General features: G+C 43.3%; 1 protein-coding gene across 1 annotated transcript in view; it reads left to right on the forward strand.

Moving 5' to 3' along the window:
* rnf25 (ring finger protein 25) overlaps positions 1 to 19,635 on the forward strand; it is a 51,260-nt gene extending 31,625 nt beyond the window's left edge. The window contains exons 9-10 of the mRNA XM_028814913.2: positions 29 to 163; positions 18,636 to 19,635. Coding sequence (XP_028670746.1) covers positions 29 to 163; positions 18,636 to 19,574 — 1,074 coding nt within the window. The 3' untranslated portion in view covers positions 19,575 to 19,635. The remainder of the gene's footprint in view (positions 1 to 28; positions 164 to 18,635) is intronic.
* The last annotated feature ends 386 nt before the right edge of the window (positions 19,636 to 20,021 follow it).

Raw genomic sequence — 20,021 nt, forward strand, 5'->3', positions numbered from 1 at the left:
AATTTTGTCTCGCTGTTTGCTTTCGTAGCTGCCATTCAGCCCAGGAAAGGAGTTTCTGAGGAAATGGGCAGAGCTGCAGGAAATTCTGACGCGTCAGAGGCTAAAAGGGGGTGTGATTGACCCCGAAGAGGAGAGCAACCGCTTTTTACTTCACATTCACGAGGTGAGTGACATTGGATGGGAAATAAAAGATAAAGAAATGAAGCTGGGGTGACTCTGCACACCAAGACGGAGCAGCACATGACATCTGTAAAAGTTACCATCTCAGGGACTGCAGCCGTCACCTCACAGAGTGCTGAGCCCCACACACTCATGAATTTCAGTACTGTTTTTAGTTTATTACTGTTTCATGGATGTGGTCATATTGTTCTTAAGACCTCAAATCTCAAAAATCGGGTCAATAACCCCAGGTAGGTCTGTCAAGCGCAAATTCAAGAAGCAAGCTTTGTGGCTTACACACCTTCAGCATGAGCCCACAGCTTATAAATCTCAATGCCTTCTCCTTCTCCTGTTAGGATTACTAGAGATCTGATAGACAAATTTCAGTCGATTTTTGGATTCTTAGCTTTAGGGGCTTCCATGTTTACTGCTTGGTTCATCGGTGGGGTTATTGGTCCAGGGGATCGATTAGGGGTACTGGCATCTGACATTCACGCCCTTTGTTAACATCGCAGTCCAGTCGTGTTTAATTTTGTCGGTGCTGAGCTGCAGACTAGAGTCGCTCGGGATGTCGCACTACACGGCTGCTAACATGGGAGGGTACAGCGCCTGCCTCAGACTCCCTTAGATTTTCTAAATAAAGTCTGTAAATGAAAAATCGTGTAGCGTGACAAAGCCTTAAGTATGGTTTGGATTTTTTTTTTCCCCAATTTCTCGGATTCTTGCTTCTTTTTTCTTTGTGGCTACTGGTTTGTGGATTAAGCACTGGACTTGTTAACTTAGAGTTGGCTTTTTTGATATTTTTTTTCTTACCTTGTCTTTCTATTTTATGTTTTTTTATTGTTTAGTAAATGCTTTAAAATACTGTGTTTTGTGTTTGTCCTTCTGCCAGAGGTTTATAGTTATCCTTGCCCTTGAAGGGCAGATTAATGATGGAACTGTAACTGTTACCACAGCTGTGGCTCTCCTCCATTGTGGTTTTGCTGGTGCTGACTGATAACAGCAGTGCTCACGTTCAGGGGCAACTGGGCGAAAAGACTAACAGGCGAAATACAACTCTGTGACGTCCTTTACCAGTAATAGTTAGGTTCAAAGAGATTTTTGAATGATATTTAAATGACAACGTGATTTAAAATGTTAAAAATAAATTTATATAACTGACGAATGAACTTTATTTTGCAGATGTAACAAATTCTATCTTACATTATCTTCTGCAACCAAAATTGCTGATCCTTTATATAAATTGTATTGATTGTAATCGTATGATAACGATATTTAGAATACAAAAAGTGTTCAAACAAAATTCTCCAGATAATAGTTAGGTCCAAAGAAATCTAATTACAGTATTTCAATGACAATATGGGCTAATTTTACGAATTCGGTTGAATTCTTCTGCGAGCACGTTCTCTTAGTATATAATATGTTTGCTTCCTGAATTTCATTTCGCCGAGTTGACGGTCACCCAGTTGCCACCGAACCCAGTGCTCAGCCCTTGCGTATAGGCAAAAAAATCACATGAGTTACAATCTGGCCATTCTCATTCTTGTCACATGGCCACAAATTGGATACGTATATGATCTAGCGCCGCATATGAAAGTGACTCAAATCTGATTTGAAAAGATGGGATTTCTGTGTCCACACAGCCCTGGAAACATCAGATTTGTGTCACGTTAAGGCAAAAAAAATCAGAATTTGAAGGTGACATCAGTCTGGCAATGTGCAAATAGCCTCTGTGAATCCATGCATCCTGTCATCGAGAAATTGTACTGCTGTGGTAAACTTAAATATTTCAGGTTGGCACTGTGGTTAGCACTGCTGCCTCACAGCTCAGGTCACTTTTTTGATCACAATGCTCAGTCCACCCGCCATAGTTGGCACACGCGTTCCCTAGTCCTCAGAGTCACTTAAAAGACCACTGCATCATTGTAAGCCACCCAAAACTGGTTGTTTCTCCTTCCCAGTAGACATCAGTGCATTTTGCCGAGTTCTGTTAAGTCCTTGAACATTTCCAGGATTTCTTTGAACTCGAGGCCAAGCAAATTCGGCACAGTTCGCTCATCACAAACATGAGAGCCACCCGTACAATTAGTGACAAAGTCAGACCTGCTGTACCCGAGTCCCTAGGGATATCACACTACATGACTGGAAGTCCCAGACGTGCTCTTCTCCACTTGCTAAGATTATGTAAATGAAGGCTGGAGCTGACAGTCCCTGGGTAAAGTCGTGTAGTATGATGCCGGTCTTGAGAGGCCCTCACCTTCCAGGGAGCAGCCCCAGTCCAAAATGGCAGTTATTTTGTCATTTACATCAACCTCTAGTGCTGTATGTGGACATGGCAGGAGTTGTGCTGTTAATCGGTCATTTGAAACTCTTTACTAGTTGAGATGGGCAGACAGATTGCAGTTTTTAAGAGCAACTGTGGACAGCGAAAACTTGCCAGGCAAGGCTGTGCTCTTGTGTGGGTGTACGCCTCCCAGCTGTGTTTGTATATCTTTGTCAACATGTCCGCCACGTTCTACCAGTTTGATTGTGCATTCAGTGTCAGCTGTGTTTATGAATACACATACACTGTGTGTGTGGTAATGAATAGCCCAAAACGTGGAGGGAAACCATGGAATAGCCCTGGTCACATGATGCAGCTTTCAATGTTTTAAATGGATTCAATTAAAATAAAATAAAAAACAAAATTATTTTCCAACATATCTAATCCGGAAGATACTCAAAGAAACAAAATGCAAAATCCAAAAAATACATTTTAAAAATACAAAGAGCAAAGAAATTAAAAATTGGGCGGGGGTTGGGGGACCGTAAAGACAAAACTAATACTAAAAAACAAAAGCGAGGCCACCAGTGAACTCCAGTCAAAGTCTGGACACATCCCATTGAGAGTTCAAGCAAACCGGGTGGGCCGGAACACAACTTGGGGCGGCCACAGCAAAGGGTCTCGACATATCTGAGAATGAGAGATTTCATTTTTGGATTTGTATTAAATGTGAAAACCTTTCTGATTCCACTTGGCCATTATGGGTTATTGAGTGTAGATTAATGAGCAGTAATGGCACATTTATAATTAAATCTACAACACAATAAACAGTGAAGGGGTCCGAAAAATACCTGAATGCACTGTGAATCAGAAGACCACAAAACTGCACTCCGGATGACAAGCACCCTCCAAATGATCCGGCCTCGAGTGTATGAGCTGCGGGTGGTCCTTCACAGTGGCCCCACAAAGCACAAGGAGCATAGGAGAACAACACAAAAAACCTAGAAATTAAATCGTAAACCTGCATAATATTAGCAAAATTGACATAATTATATGAACACATGAAAAATAATCACAAAAGTGGCAAAAACTGAAAATAACATAACAGAGGTCTGTATTTTAATACTGCATGTTCTTGTTAGTCACTGCACTGGCGAGTGCTGATATGTTGTATGTTAGTCTGTTATGCAAGTGAGAATTCCACTGTACACCTAACAATACAGTGCAGAACTGTACTGTCTAGGCACTGGCAACAAGTGGTCCATGTAGCTCTCGGGTGATGCCGTATAAACCGAATGGTAGCACCCGAGTGCAGTGCACTAATCAGGTGTTGCAGCCCTGACTTAAGTTCATTTGTTGTTTATGTAATCTTTGTCATATTTCCTAAATACTAGAGAAACATGCAGACCTCCAACTGCATGCATTTCTCCGTCTTTGTCGTTCTTGGATTCTGTATCCCAGCACTTGACGCCCAGCAGATGGCGCTGTTCTTGTTCTTCTTCCTGTTGCGTTGTTCTTCGTCATAACATCAGCCTCTGCGATTTTCTTGACGCTTGGCAGATGTCACTGCATGTTTTATTTTTCTTTCCACCAGGTCACATCATTTCATCTGTCACTTCGCCGTTTGAAAAGTTTGTTGAGACCTTACTTTATTTTATTTATTTTTTTTGTGTGCAATACTACCACATATTGGGTCATAAGCTTCCAATCAAGACCAAGAACAAGGTTCTACCCCCAGTAATTCACAAGTAATCACGTGACAGATGGACAGACCTTAGCATTTTATGTATCTATACTAGTCACGGCACCCGTCAACGACGGGTAATAGAAAATATTTTTTAATTGTTTTTGCCCTACGTGTACCTTCAGCTCCTTTCCTATCTTGTTGTATGTGTGAGCATCTTTTTACCGGCACCACCACTCTTGAGGCCTGCTTCTCAAACTGTAGTTATTGTTTTCGAACCTCCTTTCTCACCTCCTGTCCAGTTTTATACTCTCTATCTCTGAAGGCGATTCTCTCACCATGGCTCGTATGTCTTTGATCTTGTTTGTCACACTCGTACATCCTCCTTTCTTCATGTCACCAAAGCCAAGCTAATTAATCAAATCAAATCTGAACTGACCAATCAGATTTCTGAGAGGGACTGGACACCACAGACCTTAGTGCTTTATTATATTATAGATAATGCAGTCAGCGTGTGGCTAATTGTGCTTGTGCCCCCTTTCCCTTATACAGTGGTGCCTTGGTTTGCGAGCGTAATTCGTTTCGGAAATGTGCTCGTAATCTAAAGCACTCGTATATCGAAGCAAATTTCTCCATAAGAAATAATGGAAACTCAGGAATCCAACGGGACGACACGTGGAAGAGCTTCCCTAAGCAACCGCAGGCTCCCAGCACTATAGCAGTTCACCGCAAAAGCAAATCTAAAAAGATGCTATAAACGCCTACCTTCGATGGCTGATGCAAGGAACATTATAAATTCAAGGGCACGGTATTACTTAGCCACTAACCTGGCCCCGACCCTGCCTGATTGCTGTGTCTGTGTATAGGAGGGGGGGCAGATCCCACTACAATAAATAACCGCGCTGTTCCTGTTTCAAGCTGAATAAAAGCTGGTTTTGCTGACTCAACTTCATGTTTTGGGGTGCAAGACATGGACTCGCACATTACAGCACACACACGTGATCACAATGCTAAACAGTATACGCTCGTACGCATGTGACTATACGAGTGAGGCACGCCGACTGAGACCGAGCATGGCAGACGATTACCCACAATCCCTCGGAGAGAGAGAAGAACTATTGACTCGGTTGTGATCACATGATGCTTGGCAGACAAAACTTATACTCGTATTGCAAGACCTCGCTCGTTTATCAAGTTAAAATTTATTAAAAATTTTAGCTCGTCTTGCAAAACACTTGCAGACTCGCAATCTAATTTTTTTATTGTATTTACCCAGCAAGCAGGCTGTGGCTCTGGCTGCCAGGACTTGAAGATCAGTTTGCAGTGCTCTGTAATGGCACTTTCGTGTTTGAGCTTCGGAACACTGGCAGTTAATTAATGTACGCAAGGGGATCAGCGTGTTCTATTTTGGCGGGTTGTCCCTCTCACTACCTGATATGTGCTACGTAGTGAGGAGTGTAGCATGCTCAGTCCAGCAGTGAGTGAACAGACAACATATCATGAATATATGCAGACCAGCAAAGCATTGTTTTCTTTCTCAGCAAATATACCCCTCAAATGAAAATACCTCCAGTTGTTGTGGTTTTGTTTTAAATGAATGTCCGGTGCAAATCCAGCTGGATGTCTGATCGAGTAGTGACATCATGCATGTGCAAGGCAGCCTGGGCAGTACCGCCAAGTGTGAGGTGGACTACACGTACGGTACACGTGTGTGAAAGTTCTGCACATGCTCAGTCAGTTTGTGCCGTCCCCATCCAACATGGCTGCTACATCTCTGTGATACGGGGTGCTCGGAAAAAGTTGGCCTAAGATGACTGCACAGCGCCTTTTTCGGGGAAATATTTCATGAATAAGGTCACCGGCAAATTCGCTGTTAAAAATGCTTTCGCGGATCAACACTAGTGGGCAAGCCAGTGGACTCCAGACTTGAAAATTGGGCAGATCTGCTCTTTTGTGTGGGTTTGGCCTACTGCCATATTTGTGCTTTGCTTTGGCAGGATTTCCTAACCTCAGGAGTGTCACTGCACAAACTAACAAGAAATACAATAACAACTAGCTGTTTCCAACAGAGCTAATAAAAGGAGTTGGAATTCAGTCTAACAGCACAGTACAAGATAATTAACAGAACCGCCGTCTCATTCTAGGAATTTGCTTTGCATTGTCACCAGCTAAGCACTCCTGGCCAGCCAGCCTTTAGATTACATCAGGAAGTACAATAGTAGGAGACTCCCCTCGCTCAGTGTGCTTCTCTCTGTGTGTGTGTGTGTGTGTGTGTGTGTGTGTGTGTGTGTGTGTGTGTGTGTGTGTGTGTGTGTGCGTACCTTCCGGCTGCGCTCTCTTCGAGTCCCCTGCTCCCATGCATGGCTGGACTACTACAACATCATAGATAATATGAAGCTGAATGTGTGTTTGTGTGTCTGTCTGGTGTGTACAGGGTGGTGCAGATCTAATTATGCAATAATTGCATTGCATTAAAAGTTGCATAGTTAGATCTGGACCACCCTGTAGATCCACACCATTGAACATGCAGTATATCCACCAGATTTTGTACAGTTTCCCCATTTGTACAGGTGTTTCATTCTGAATTAAAACCACATTTCCTCTTTATTAGGACGTGCCCCTAAGAGGCATTTTTGGGTGGTGGCACAGGTAATGCAGAGTTGCTTCCCAACAGTGGATTTAGTCTGTGAAATTTTGGTTTGGAGCCAAAAATTTGCCCTCCCTGCTGGGCAGCTTATTTAGTGACCACACCTGCACCACAGGCAGTGCCACATATTCGAGTTAGTCATACCCTAAGTAGGATACAAAACAAGCAAATAAAAAAAACAACAATACTCCAGGGCAAGCCCCTCAATAAACCATACATTGTGTGTGTTTGTGAGAGAGAGTGAGTGCAGCCCTGTGAATTCCAGGTCTGTGTGTGGCCGTATGCTTTACTAGCTATTGGGCGTTAATGAGAGCTTGTAGAATGCTGGCGCGATATATACCAACTGGGACAAGAGGCCATATTTAGATGAGAACAGATTGGGAACTGAATCGTAGTCAGGAAAATCGGAATTAAACCTAAACCTATGGTCAAAAGATAGAGCAGAAGTCTATGGCAAAGAACTAAGAAGAAACACAACCCTAGTAATTCATGGTCATGCTTGGACAACAAAGGTCATGTATGGCCACTTACCAAATGATGTCAAAGTAAGCTGGACAGACCTGGAATTTGAGTTGTGGGCACCTTTCAGTTTTCCCGGCGAACAGCAACTGCTGCAGTACTGTTTGCTGGGACGGTGGTGTCCGGGTGTGCTACATGGCTGAAAAAAGTGAGAGAACTGGCGATGGGCAATGAACAAGGGTCTCCCTCTAAGCTGCGTGGCCGCACCCTTTTTCCCGTGCAGCACCTTTAAATTTCTACACAGCAGTTATCACACTGCCAGAAACTCCAAGGGACTAAGCTTACTGATTGAGAATCTTAAAAACTCCAAGGGGAGCCAGCCGCCACCCACGTGGCCCTTCCATTGGGCTTTAGTGTATCATGGCGGTCAAATCTCTAATTGAATCAATTGGTCTTAACTGGAAAGTTAGGGCACATTTGCTCAGCAGCAAAAAAAAAAAATAATTTGAGGGAACATTGCCGATGATATCTTTGATAAGTTTCTGTGCAGTGCAGGAGATGCCTTGAAAGTTCCTCAGAAATCCTACCAATAAAGCTGGAGTATCTGGTGTGGGCATCTCAGGTGGACTGACTCGTGTCTTTGGTTCAAGGTCTTCGAGCCAAAGAGCCGGATTGTCAAAATTCAGGTTGGGTATATCAAGATGTTGGTGCTGGTCTTCATGTTCTGCTGGCGATGGAAGTTTTAACCACTTCATGGTTGCTTGTTCCTTGTATGAAGTCCAAAAAGCACCTGCTGTCTGTAATAAGTATATAAGTTTAATAAGTCACTGTGCTCCGTACAAAAAATATTTTATAAATCCACTCACATGTACAGATAAAACAAGAGCCAGATTTAGCACACAGAGGGGCTCATCATTTAGAACTGCTAGGCAAGGATTAGAAGACAAGAAAGGGCCAACTGTGAAATGGGCATTGTACTATTTCTGTGTGTCAGATTCAGCATGACATTGGATCTTCTTTTCCTTGTTTGGAATGGCATTATTCACCTAAGTGGGGGCCTACACATGGAGAAAGAGTATAACGCCTTGGAACATTGCCCGGCACACCTCTGAAGCCAACAGACGGACGAGAGATACCATCATCCAATCCAGAAAATCCTTCCAACGCAGAGACGAAAATGGCAGACTGTATACATCGAGCTCCCACTTCGGTGATAGTCTTGTCATGGCTTCCTCGTCTGTTATGCCGCGTAAACCATCATTAAAGAAAGCTAAGTTATTTCTCCTATGTGATTTCTTACTTCCGTATCACTAAGGGAGGGGTATCGCCTTTTTAGATCCTATCTATATAGTTTCGGGTTATGTAACATGCTGGAATTACAAAAGAACTTATTCCAACCAGGGAGTTATCACCCCCTGCTGGATAGACTGTCAGAACTCTTTACCGTAGTAATTGAAAAGGATTTATCAGCTAATAAAAAGGAGACCTCGGTGTTGACCGTTTATCCCGTGACATACTGCTCGCTCATCACTGCTAAATAACCATGACACCCGTGAGAACCAAAGATTTGTTTCTAATCGATGCAAAATATTTTTAATAATGTTAATTACATTTCTTAAACCAAAACTGTTGATATAAGAAGTTTTGGCATAAGCAACAACACCTGAAGTGACAGAAAATACAAAGAGAAAAACGTGTAATCGAGTAAAAATAAAAATGGAGGAAAACCGCACAACAGGGACAAGTCAGAGAGGATGTTTGGTGGTCAGCATTAATGGTGAGTTGTAGCCTATAAACAAGACTCTGTCCTTCACCCTAGTCTACCTAATGAGGAAAATCTCCAAGCCACAAGTCATGGAGGTGGAGGACTGGTAGACGAGAATCAATCAAACGTGAGACTAGCCAAGGCTGTCACCCAGAAGATCAAAGAGATGCATGCCAGAACGCTCTTGTCACCTTAGGCGACATCTCCAGCGATTTTCAGTTATAGCCTTGATTTAAATCATCATAATGAGTGGGACGCAGTCGATTCTGTGATCCCGGTTGCCTCATGTGACATACACAGAGACTCCATCCGACAAGTCTGTGACTTGTTTGTTTTCTTCTTTAGTTGTAGGGGTGGGCTGTGTGTGCATGAGAGCTGACATCCAATACATGCTCACTGGGAAGGACGAGCTATAGGATCCAGTGATGAGGAATAAAGAACGCAGGGGTTTCGGACCTTAGAAACTGGCGCCGTGAATCCTTTCACCTCGCAAGCTTGCCTGTCATTCCCTCCTCGCTCTTTTTCTTCATGTCTTTACTTGTCGGTCGTCTAAGCTTATTGCTTCCCAGCTTATGAGCAGGATGATGTTGTTGTGGGAAATGCATTTTTATATTTTCCTGGCTCCCCTTGTAGGCCATCTTTTACAAACATGATGTTGCGTATCTACCTCAAAGCTCTACCTCAAAGTGAATCCTGACATCACTTCATCTATAAAAAAAACAAGCTCTTGAGGATATGAAATATTTGATGGCACGAAAATGAAGCAGAGGTCATTACTTTTGGTCCTACCACATCTGCAGTTGAAATCAGCACTCGGGCTCTTTGGCAGCAATGATTCATAATGATGTCCGAAACTGAGGCATCATCTTCGAGTCGTCAGTAAGTTTTGAAAAACAAATCTCTGCGGTAGTAAAGTCCAGTTTTTACCAACTGAGGCAAATTTCTAAACTAAAATCTTTTCTGTCACGGAAGGACTTGGAAATGGTCATTCATGCCTCTTTATTACGTCTCGGCTGGATTATTGGAATTCCTTATATGTGGGTCTGCCCAAATCTACTCTGTCGCGCCTTCAGCTGCTTCAAAACACTGCAGTGAGATTCTTAATTGGGTCAAAAAAAAAAAGGATCACGTCTCCCCCATTGTAGCCTCTCTGTCTCTCCACTGGCTACCGGTGAGGCGTCACATTGATTTTAAAACCTGGTTGTTTGTTATGAAAGTCTTGCATGGTCTCCCTCCAAAATACAAATGTGATCTCCTTCACCCCTGCGTGGCACAGAGAGCATTGAGTTCTTCTGAACGACTCCTTGTAGTTCTGAGGTCTGTGCTGAAGTCAAGGGAGAGACGGAGCTTTCTGAGTTGTTGCTCCGCGGCTTTGGAATGACTTGCCTTTCCACCTCAGGTCTTCATCCTCTATCAAGGTTTTTAAAAGTCAGCTTAAGACCTCCTTGTTTCCTTCTGCCTTTCACTGTGTGTAATGCAATTGTGGTGGATGTTAAAATTGGTTGGTTTATTAAACTGCATCTGCTTGATTGTTTGCATTGTGTTTATTTTAATGCTTTCTTTGTACAGCACTTTGGCGCAGCCTCTGTTGTTGTAAATGTTCCTTTATAAATAAGTAATCTAATATTTTAGTGCCATAAAAACGAAGCCTCTCGCTGGTGAATCATCAGTGCCGCTTCACATAGTACAACAATAAATAGCTGCACTCAAGAGTGGGCGACTTATCACTTGGATGAACTTGACTAATTTCACTGCGCAGTTGTGGTGACCCAACCCTATAGTTTAAGAAACACTGAGTGTGTTTCCATGTGCTTTAATAACTCAGTTATTCATGGAAACCTGGTTTCTAAAATACCATGTGAACAATTTATTCTGGTTAGAGAAACAGGGTTAACACATGTAGATTACTCTGCTAGTAACTCGATTTATGTGGCTGTGTAAACCCTGAACCAGGGTACAGTTGAGGATTTTGTAGTCTACGCGTGTCCATCGCATTCTGTTCACCTGCGCATGTGTTGGCTTTCGAAACGCTTTCAGTAGCCACAGGTAAAAGGTCTATTCCGAGGCAGATACTTGGGCGCTCACATTATCTCTTCTTCTGGCTGAAATAATCAGTGTCTGTATTTCATAAATCGCTGTATTTATGTTGATGAGTTGAATGTACGTTCTGGATCTCTCTAGATCTCTCTCTCTCTCTCTCTCTGATTCCTAGCTGGTGGCTGGAGGAGACGGTTGGCGGCACAACATCTATGATGCTGTGGGTTGATGTTTTTCAGTGCTTTACAGTCTATGGTGACGGTCCTGGCCTTGTTCAGACTGAGTCGTCGGATCTTCAGATCTTCCTCCACTTGTTTTGTCCTTGTTTTCTTGGGCGCAGTCTGTTGTATCCTCCACCGGGTCAGTAGCTGTGTCTAGAGGATTCTGCACACGTGGCCAACCCTCTTCAGCCTTCTCTGCTGGATAACACTTTAAAATTAATGCAAGTTGCATAGTCCAATTACTTTTTAATGTAACGAGTAACTTAATGCCATACTTATTTTATTAAGTTAAAAAAAAAATACATCCATTGCTCTTAACCCAGCAGCACTTGGCTGTAAGGCAAGAAGAGCACGTATTGGTATGCCAGCCCTTTGCAGGGCTCCATCACACAACCGAGCCGAAAAGAGTATGCCACATGCAATGTGGTAACAGAAACCTATAAACAAAGTATCAGGTTAGTTTTCATTCAGCTATTTGTTTATCGACCTGTTGATTCAGTGTAATCGGGTGATGCAGTGGCCATTGTCTGTACGTTGAATTCGGTGGCTCAGGTCAAGGATGTAATTTATCTCAAGCCACGTGGAGGAATGAATACATTTATAAAGCACAACAAAATTATCACAGACTTGTTTGTTTTCAGATTCATGGCGGCTAATGATGGCATTTAACTCCTCTTTTCATAGTGTTTTGCCAAAGGAAAACTCCAGCAGCGTAGTTGTGCGTGTAAACGGAGGTTTTTAAGAAACCAGGTTTCTGACTTAATCTGATTACTCGCCTTATCCTAGGCGGGAGGGCATGAACTAATATAGCACAAGCTATCTGTTCAATAATTTGTTGGGCGCTATTTTGTTTTGGTCTTAGCCAGCGCCCAACTAGCCCAAAGTGCAAAGGCCTGTGATTTTATGGGGATTCTGGAATTGTATTCCCAATTCATGATCTCCCTCGCCTGCCAACCCGAGGCACCTCCACCTTTCTCAAAGACTGTCGCCTTTGTGGATCCTTTAGGAGCGGTCCCTTGATTTGAGAGACCAGTGTTCCAATCTGGACCTTACCCTCGTCTGTAGGTCCCCTGTCTACGGTCCCAGGTATCTGTCACAGGCTTCCGGGTCGGAGCAGGCTCCCGACTCACACCGACTGACCCCAGCTCAGTAACGCAGGTACGGTACTCCCGTACCCAACCCCTTTTTGGTTGAAAGACATATTGGTGTACCAAGGTATGTTCTGGGTTCGCCTTCTGATTCCTGTAGGATGTCATCCTGCCGGCTACACCACTGTGAAAGAAGTCGCCCTTGGACACAGAAAAAGATTTGGGGCAGGCACCCATATACAATGCATCCGGAAAGTATTCACAGTGCATTCACTTTTTCCACATTTTGTTATGTTACAGCCTTATTCCAAAATGGATTAAATTCATTTTCCTCCTCAGAATTTTCCACACAACACCCCATAATGACAAAATGAAAAAAGTTTACTTGAGATTTTTGCAAATTTATTAAAAATAAAAAAAACGAGAAATCCCATGTCCATAAGTATTCACAGCCTTTGCTCAATACTTTGTCGATGCACCTTTGGCAGCAATTACAGCCTCAAGTCTTTTTGAATATGATGCCACAAGCTTGGCACACCTATCCTTGGCCAGTTTGGCCCATTCATCTTTGCAGCACCTCTCAAGCTCCATCAGGTTGAATGGGAAGCGTCGGTGCACAGACATTTTAAGATCTCTCCAGAGATGTTCAATCGGATTCTAGTCTGGGCTCTGGCTGGGCCACTCAAGGACATTCACAGAGTTGTCCTGAAGCCACTCCTTTGATATCTTGGCTGTGTGCTTAGGGTCGTTGTCCTGCTGAAAGATGAACCGTCGCCCCAGTCTGAGGTCAAGAGCGCTCTGGAGTAGGTTTTCATCCAGGATGTCTCTGTACATTGCTGCAGTCATCTTTCCCTTTATCCTTACCAGTCTCCCAGTTCCTGCCGCTGAAAAACATCCCCACAGCATGATGCTGCCACCACCATGCTTCACTGTAGGGATGGTATTGGCCTGGAGATGAGCAGTGCCTGGTTTCCTCCAAACGTGACGCCTGGCATTCACACCAAAGAGTTCAATCTTTGTCTCATCAGACCAGAGAAGTTTCTTTCTCATGGTCTGAGAGTCCTTCAGGTGCCTTTTGGCAAACTCCAGGCAGGCTGCCATGTGCCTTTTACTAAGGAGTGGCTTCCGTCTGGCCACTCTACCATACAGGCCTGATTGGTGCAGAGATGGTCGTCCTTCTGGAAGGTTCTCCTCTCCCCACAGAGGACCTCTGGAGCTCTGACAGAGTGACCATCGGGGTCTTGGTCACCTCCCTGACTAAGGCCCTTCTCCCCCGATCGCTCGGTTTAGATGACCGGCCAGCTCTAGGAAGAGTCCTGGTGGTTTCGAACTTCCACTTACAGATGATGGAGGCCGCTGTGCTCATTGGGACCTTCAAAGCAGCAGACATTTTTCTGTAACCTTCCCCAGATTTGTGCCTCAAGACAATCCTGTCTCGGAGGTCTACCGAGAATTCCTTTGACTTCATGCTTGGTTTGTGCTCTGACATGAACTGTCAACTGTGGGACCTTCTATAGACAGGTGTGTGCCTTTCCAAATCATGTCCAGTCAACTGAATTTACCACAGGTGGACTCCAATGAAGCTGCAGAAACATCTCAAGGATGATCAGGGGAAACGGGATGCACCTGAGCTCAATTTTGAGCTTCATGGCAAAGGCTGTGAATACTTATGTACATGTGCTTTCTCAATTTATTTACAGTAATCCCTCGCTATATCGCGCTTCGCCTTTCGCGGCTTCACTCCATCGCGGATTTTATATGTAAGCATATTTAAATATATATCGCGGATTTTTCGCTGCTTCGCGGGTTTCTGAGGACAATGGGTCTTTTAATTTCTGGTACATGCTTCCTCAGTTGGTTTGCCCAGTTGATTTCATACAAGGGACGCTATTGGCAGATGGCTGAGAAGCTACACAGCTTACTTTTCTCTGTCTCTTGCGCTGACTTTCTCTGATCCTGACGTAGGGGGATTGAGCAGGGGGGCTGTTCGCACACCTAGACGATACGGACTCTCGTCTAAAAATGCTGAAAGATTATCTTCACGTTGCTATCTTTTGTGCAGCTGCTTCCTGAAACGACATGCAGCACGGTGCTTCGCATACTTAAAAGCACGAAGGGCACGTATTGATTTTTTTATCTGTCTCTCTCTATCTCTCTCTCTCTCTCTCTGCTCCTGACGGAGGGGGTGTGAGCTGCCGCCTTCAACAGCTTTGTGCCGTGGTGCTTCGCATACTTAAAAGCCAAACAGCACTATTGATTTGTTTGCTCCTTTGAAGAGGAAGATGTGTTTGCATTCTTTTAATTGTGAGACTGAACTGTCATCTCTGTCTTGTCATGGAGCACAGTTTAAACTTTTGAAAAAGAGACAAATGTTTGTTTGCAGTGTTTGAATAACGTTCCTGTCTCTCTACAACCTCCTGTGTTTCTGCGCAAATCTGTGACCCAAGCATGACAATATAAAAATAACCATATAAACATATGGTTTCTACTTCGCGGATTTTCTTATTTCGCGGGTGGCTCTGGAACGCAACCCCCGCGATGGAGGAGGGATTACTGTATTTTTAATAAATTTGCAAAAACCTCAAGTAAACTTTTTTCACGTTGTCATTATGGGGTTGTTGTGTGTAGAATTCTGAGGAAAAAAATGAATTTAATCCATTTTGGAATAAGGCTGTAACATAACAAAATGTGGACAAAGTGATGCGCTGTGAATACTTTCCAGATGCACTGTATTGTACCTGGGGTAATTGAAATTGCACAAATGAGCTCAGGACGAGTTCTCAACATGAACTGAAGAGTATTGGCAAAGATGGCGGCTTTAAAGGCCATCAAAGGAAGTGATGTCATCTATGTCAGAACCGGAAGTGACGTGTTACTGGGATTTGGAGCCGGAAGTGACACCACTCTTGGCGCCGGAACCAAAAGTGATGTCTTGTATGAGAAATCAGGCAAGTTTTCCCATGTTTGGTCTGCAGAGAAAATAGAGAAAGGTTTAGTGCGCCCCGCTGCCCCCTGGCATGCTGTGGAATTACCTTCTTTCGGTCCACTCGGCTTCCTCCTACTCGTACGTGTGTAACAGTGTGTGCATGTAAATGCACTCACTGAATTAAGGAAATAAGACAAAGTGCACAAGATAGCATGACAAATACAGTAAATAATGTAATTGTGTCACACCCCTGTGTGCTTAATGGCTTTCTTGGAAGGACGGACATTTATGTGACAAGATGAGTTTCGACATGTGCTTCTTTTTTTAAATGTATAATTTTTCTTTGTTTAATTAACCCTCACAACGTCTTTTAAGTGCAGACTCAGTGCTGTGCCTTCTGGGTCTTTTTTGGCCCAATACTTGCATCCCATTTTTAGGTACCCTGCACATCAAATTTTTCACCACAAAACTTGTCATACAGTCATTGGTCACCTTAAGCTGTAGCCCCGATGATCTTAACTTTTAGAACAGACAACGTTTAGGATGTTTTTTATGGGCTGTGAGCTAACAAACTATTGCAAACGCTGCTGAAAATTTGAAAAGTCAATGACGGGTGAAAACTGACCTGATAGACATGGCAAGGGAACCATTTCTTAGAAGCTGTGTAAATTACAGGATGTTTAACTTTTTTTTTTTTTTATTACGTTTATTTAGGGAAGTGTAGGAAAAGTCATAAGGCTTCATCCTGGTGAAATTTAGGGTGCTTTTACTGATTACAAACACAAAAATTGGTCAAATCTGATGTTACGAGGTTGCGTAGACAAATTGAAAATGGGTTGACTGCAAACCGACCTGACAGGCAAGTTTGTCACACTTTGTGGAGGTTGAAGAACCTAAGAAGAGAAGAATGTGGTAAGTTATTACGGCTGATGTGCTTGTGTCAAAGGGAAATTAGACAGTAGGGTCGGTACAGTTGATGTATTGTTGTAATGACCCCCTGGGTGTTCTTTTTTTAGCTACCATTGGGCATTTAATGGAGGTGCTTTTTATTGGGCAACGTCAAAACTCAATGATTGTGGATCCATTAAAATGAGTTAGTCACAGAAGATTGTTTTATGTTGACTCACTTTGGAACTGCGCTGAAGGAAATTCTGCCATCAGTTTTTATTTTTAGCGTGCAAGTGTTTTACATAAAGCTTCAAACCTCCCTACCCATCAGCCTTGCCAAAAAAAAAACAAAGAAAAAAGCAAATGATGTCTCTCGGCTGTTTTGTTTTTTAAATTTGAATGGGATTTTTCCATCTCTCTCTCTCTCTTTTCACTCTGTCACTATTCCTCCCCTCGCACATTCTCCATTCATTTCCTTTTCATTTAGATTACTCTTTTTTTTTTCTTTCTTCTAAATAGATCGCATTTCAAGTGCAGTGCGCCTTTAGCAATCTATGAGTCAGTTACAGGCTCTCCATCCCAAATAGGAATCGATGGTACTGCTAGAGTCCTCTTAAACTATTGAAGTTGAGATCGAGTTCTCTGCTCTCCTCCGCTTTTTATTCCTGACAAGAACTTCAGTCAATCAGTCTTTGTATAGTGCTTTTTATACAGTAGAGCTCTTTACAAACATTACACATGGGGATGAAGTATGTGAACAGCCTAACATCACAAACATATGTCCTTATTAAACATCTCATTCCAGAACTATAGGTGCTTTCCCACTGTAGGGACTTTTCTAGTTCTTAGTCCGTACTTCTTGGTACTTTTCCTACTCCAGACTGTGAAGTTTTGTCATTCTTGAGTTTTAAGTGTTGCTTGATGCAAATATAATGGACATTTACACCTCCCGCTGCCTCAGCAGAGCAAAAAACATCATCAAGGACAGCTGCCACCCTGGCTCTGATCTGTTTGACCTGCTGCCCTCAGGGAGGCGCTACAGGTGTATCACAACAAGGACAAACAGACTCAAGAACAGTTTTTTCCCAAAAGCCATAACCATTCTAAACTCACACATGCACTGACTACACAGTCTAACCCCCCAACCCCTGGACTTCCTTCTACCCATCAACTGTGCAGCAATATCCAATATCTAAATAGTACTGAATAATAACTGTGTAATAGCTGTATACTGTACAATATCATTACTCTCAGGGTCCAACATCCACTACTCACTGCACGTGATCATTATTATTGTGCAATATTTAAATTATGTGCAGTAACCCAATAGTGCAATAGTTATATTTATTCTTTTCAGTATTTAAATAATGTGCAATAACTCGATTTAGTTATTATTCTTCCATTTGTATATAGCGTCGCAGAACTTTTTTGCAACTTTTTGCACCATTTGTTTATTTGTTTATTTACTTGTTGTGTTCTACATATATGTCTGCACTGAAGGAGCTGCTTTTAATCTCATTGTACATGTGTATAGTGACAATAAAAGGAATTCTGTTCTATTCTATATAAAAGGAATATCAACGATATTAGCATTAGGCTGCAACCTAACATGATGTGATAAAAGTGGAGGGGTCTGAATACTTTCTGAAACCCCTATATTTCAAAAATAACATCTTCCGAAATGTTGTAGAAACTTCAATTTTTTGACCTCTAATATCTCCAAAACAGACAACTTGGAGGCAAGGAAAAACCCAAAAAATAATATATAACTAGCTGTGTAAGCCCGTGCTGTTAAAAGCCCCGGGGTCCCAGAAACGGTTGAAATCATCAGAATAAATATAGAAATGTAGAGATGTCCGGTAATTGAAGGGAACTCCTCTGGGCGTCTTCTCTCCTAGGAGGATTCGTTTTGCCGACATGCTTGTGCATTAGCGGCAGGAGGAAAAGTAAAAGGGATACAGTTTTGCCGATGTTAGCGGCTAAGCTACTTTGTCTTCGGCGGTTTCGTTTTGCCGACGTGCTTGCCTTGCTTTAATTGCAACTAAGCGAGTTTTCGGTTTCCTCGAAGAAGGAGCCCTTACCCCGACTCCACCTCTCACTTCTGGTCCAGACAGGCACATGCACTTCCACGCGTACACGTTTATATATAAGAAGTGCAGATCATGAAAATTGGTAGGCTGACGTGTTGAGTTGAGTTTCTCAGAATTTGCTGCGGAAGCACCAGGAGCCATCAGATTTGGTGGGTTATGCCATGGACTTTCATTCATCTAGTTGTACAATTTTTAAGTACATACTCATGTTATGCGAAAACTACTGCTGTCGTCGTGTTTGTTTTACAACACACATCCATATTCTCTGTAAGTTAAATCTACCTCCGGTAACAAAGATCTTTATAAAATGCTCGAATCCTGAAACACGTGTAGTTCGTTAGCCAAGTTTTTCCTGTCGATCGACTTAACCACCCTTATTAGATTTGTTTTTTTCATTTATCTTTTTAGACACCTTCAGAAGAAGCTGGTAACAAGTCCATTTTGAACCCAGAAGAATCTGCTACTGCTACCTCTCCCGCTGAACACTCGGCCGCCCCTGTGGTAGAAACACCCGTAGAAGCTGCTCCCATTGAAGAAGATGGAAGTCGATCGGAAACCTCCGTGAAAAACTGTGACCAGTCTGATCTAAAGGACCCCAGTGTTCAAGCAGAAGTAAGAACTCCAGAGACACCTGGTCATGTATACCAGGATATGGGGAAGAACAGGAGAAGGAAAGACGAAAGGCCCCACTGGAGGGGCCGAGGCCAACACAGACGTCAGCATTTCCCGAGAATTCAAGACAAGGGGGAGATGCATTTAGAAAGGACCTTTCACCGGATGGGCTTGCAAGCAGAAACTGTGTCACCCAGCCTTCCGTTGGAGGAGATGGAGAAGGTAGGCCCCGAATCTGTGCTGCCTGTACAAGTCAGGGTCTGCCAGTCAGAAAGGTGGCGTCCTGCCAGACCCGTCCACCAGTCGAAAAGTCATGTGATGTGCGCAAAGCGACTCGATGACAGGAACTGTGATGCCGCCAGTCCCTTGTCTCGGGACGCTCGTAATGAAACTCAGGGTAACATTCGGGACTGTAGCACCAGTCAGTCAGAACGTGTGATAGCGGGCGACGGAAAGAATCTCAGACAAATGGCCGACTCCTGTGACAATCCGGTAGAGGAGAAAATCATCAGGAACGACAACTTCTCTTCAGGCTACGAGCCCCAGGGCAGCACGCAGAGGCACAGCAACAGACCGCATGGAGGATGGAGTCGGACAAGTGGCCCGAACCCGACAAGAGGAGGATATTGGAAACCACATTTCCAGGGAGGAAGAAGGGACTTCACACCAAGGGGAAGAGGAAGGGGCAGGGGGCAAATTGGCTCAAAAAGGGAACTGAAGAAGGAGGATGTGTGATGGGGGGCTTTCAACCTGGAAAGAGGGCGCAACTTTCCACAAAATAAAGCAGAGCACGGAAGGGCCTGATGTCACGTGTTTATTTGTCCTTGTGCTACCGCTGGAGATCTCCAAGGTCGATGTGGCTAGCTGAGATGTCTGAGGTGGTCTTAAACTGGAATTAGAGGTACTGGTCCAGGTAACTAAGGGGGAGTGGCGGTCAGAAGTCACCTTCTTGATTTTTTTTTTCTGTTGTGGCTGTGTTTGCAAGGGAAACATATCTAGAACATTCTGGAACACTCCATTCACAAATGATTTTTTTTTTTTTAACTATTCCTTATTCTGTGTGTTTTTTTTGTTTTGTTGGTGAAGGAAAACTGGAGATCACAAAATTTCCAGATACAGTGGGCTTCAATGTGGTCCAACATGAACCACATACAAAACTGTCTATGGAAAAAAAAATCTCAA

The sequence above is a fragment of the Erpetoichthys calabaricus genome, chromosome 12 (assembly GCF_900747795.2).
Source record: "Erpetoichthys calabaricus chromosome 12, fErpCal1.3, whole genome shotgun sequence".
NCBI lineage: Eukaryota > Metazoa > Chordata > Cladistia > Polypteriformes > Polypteridae > Erpetoichthys > Erpetoichthys calabaricus.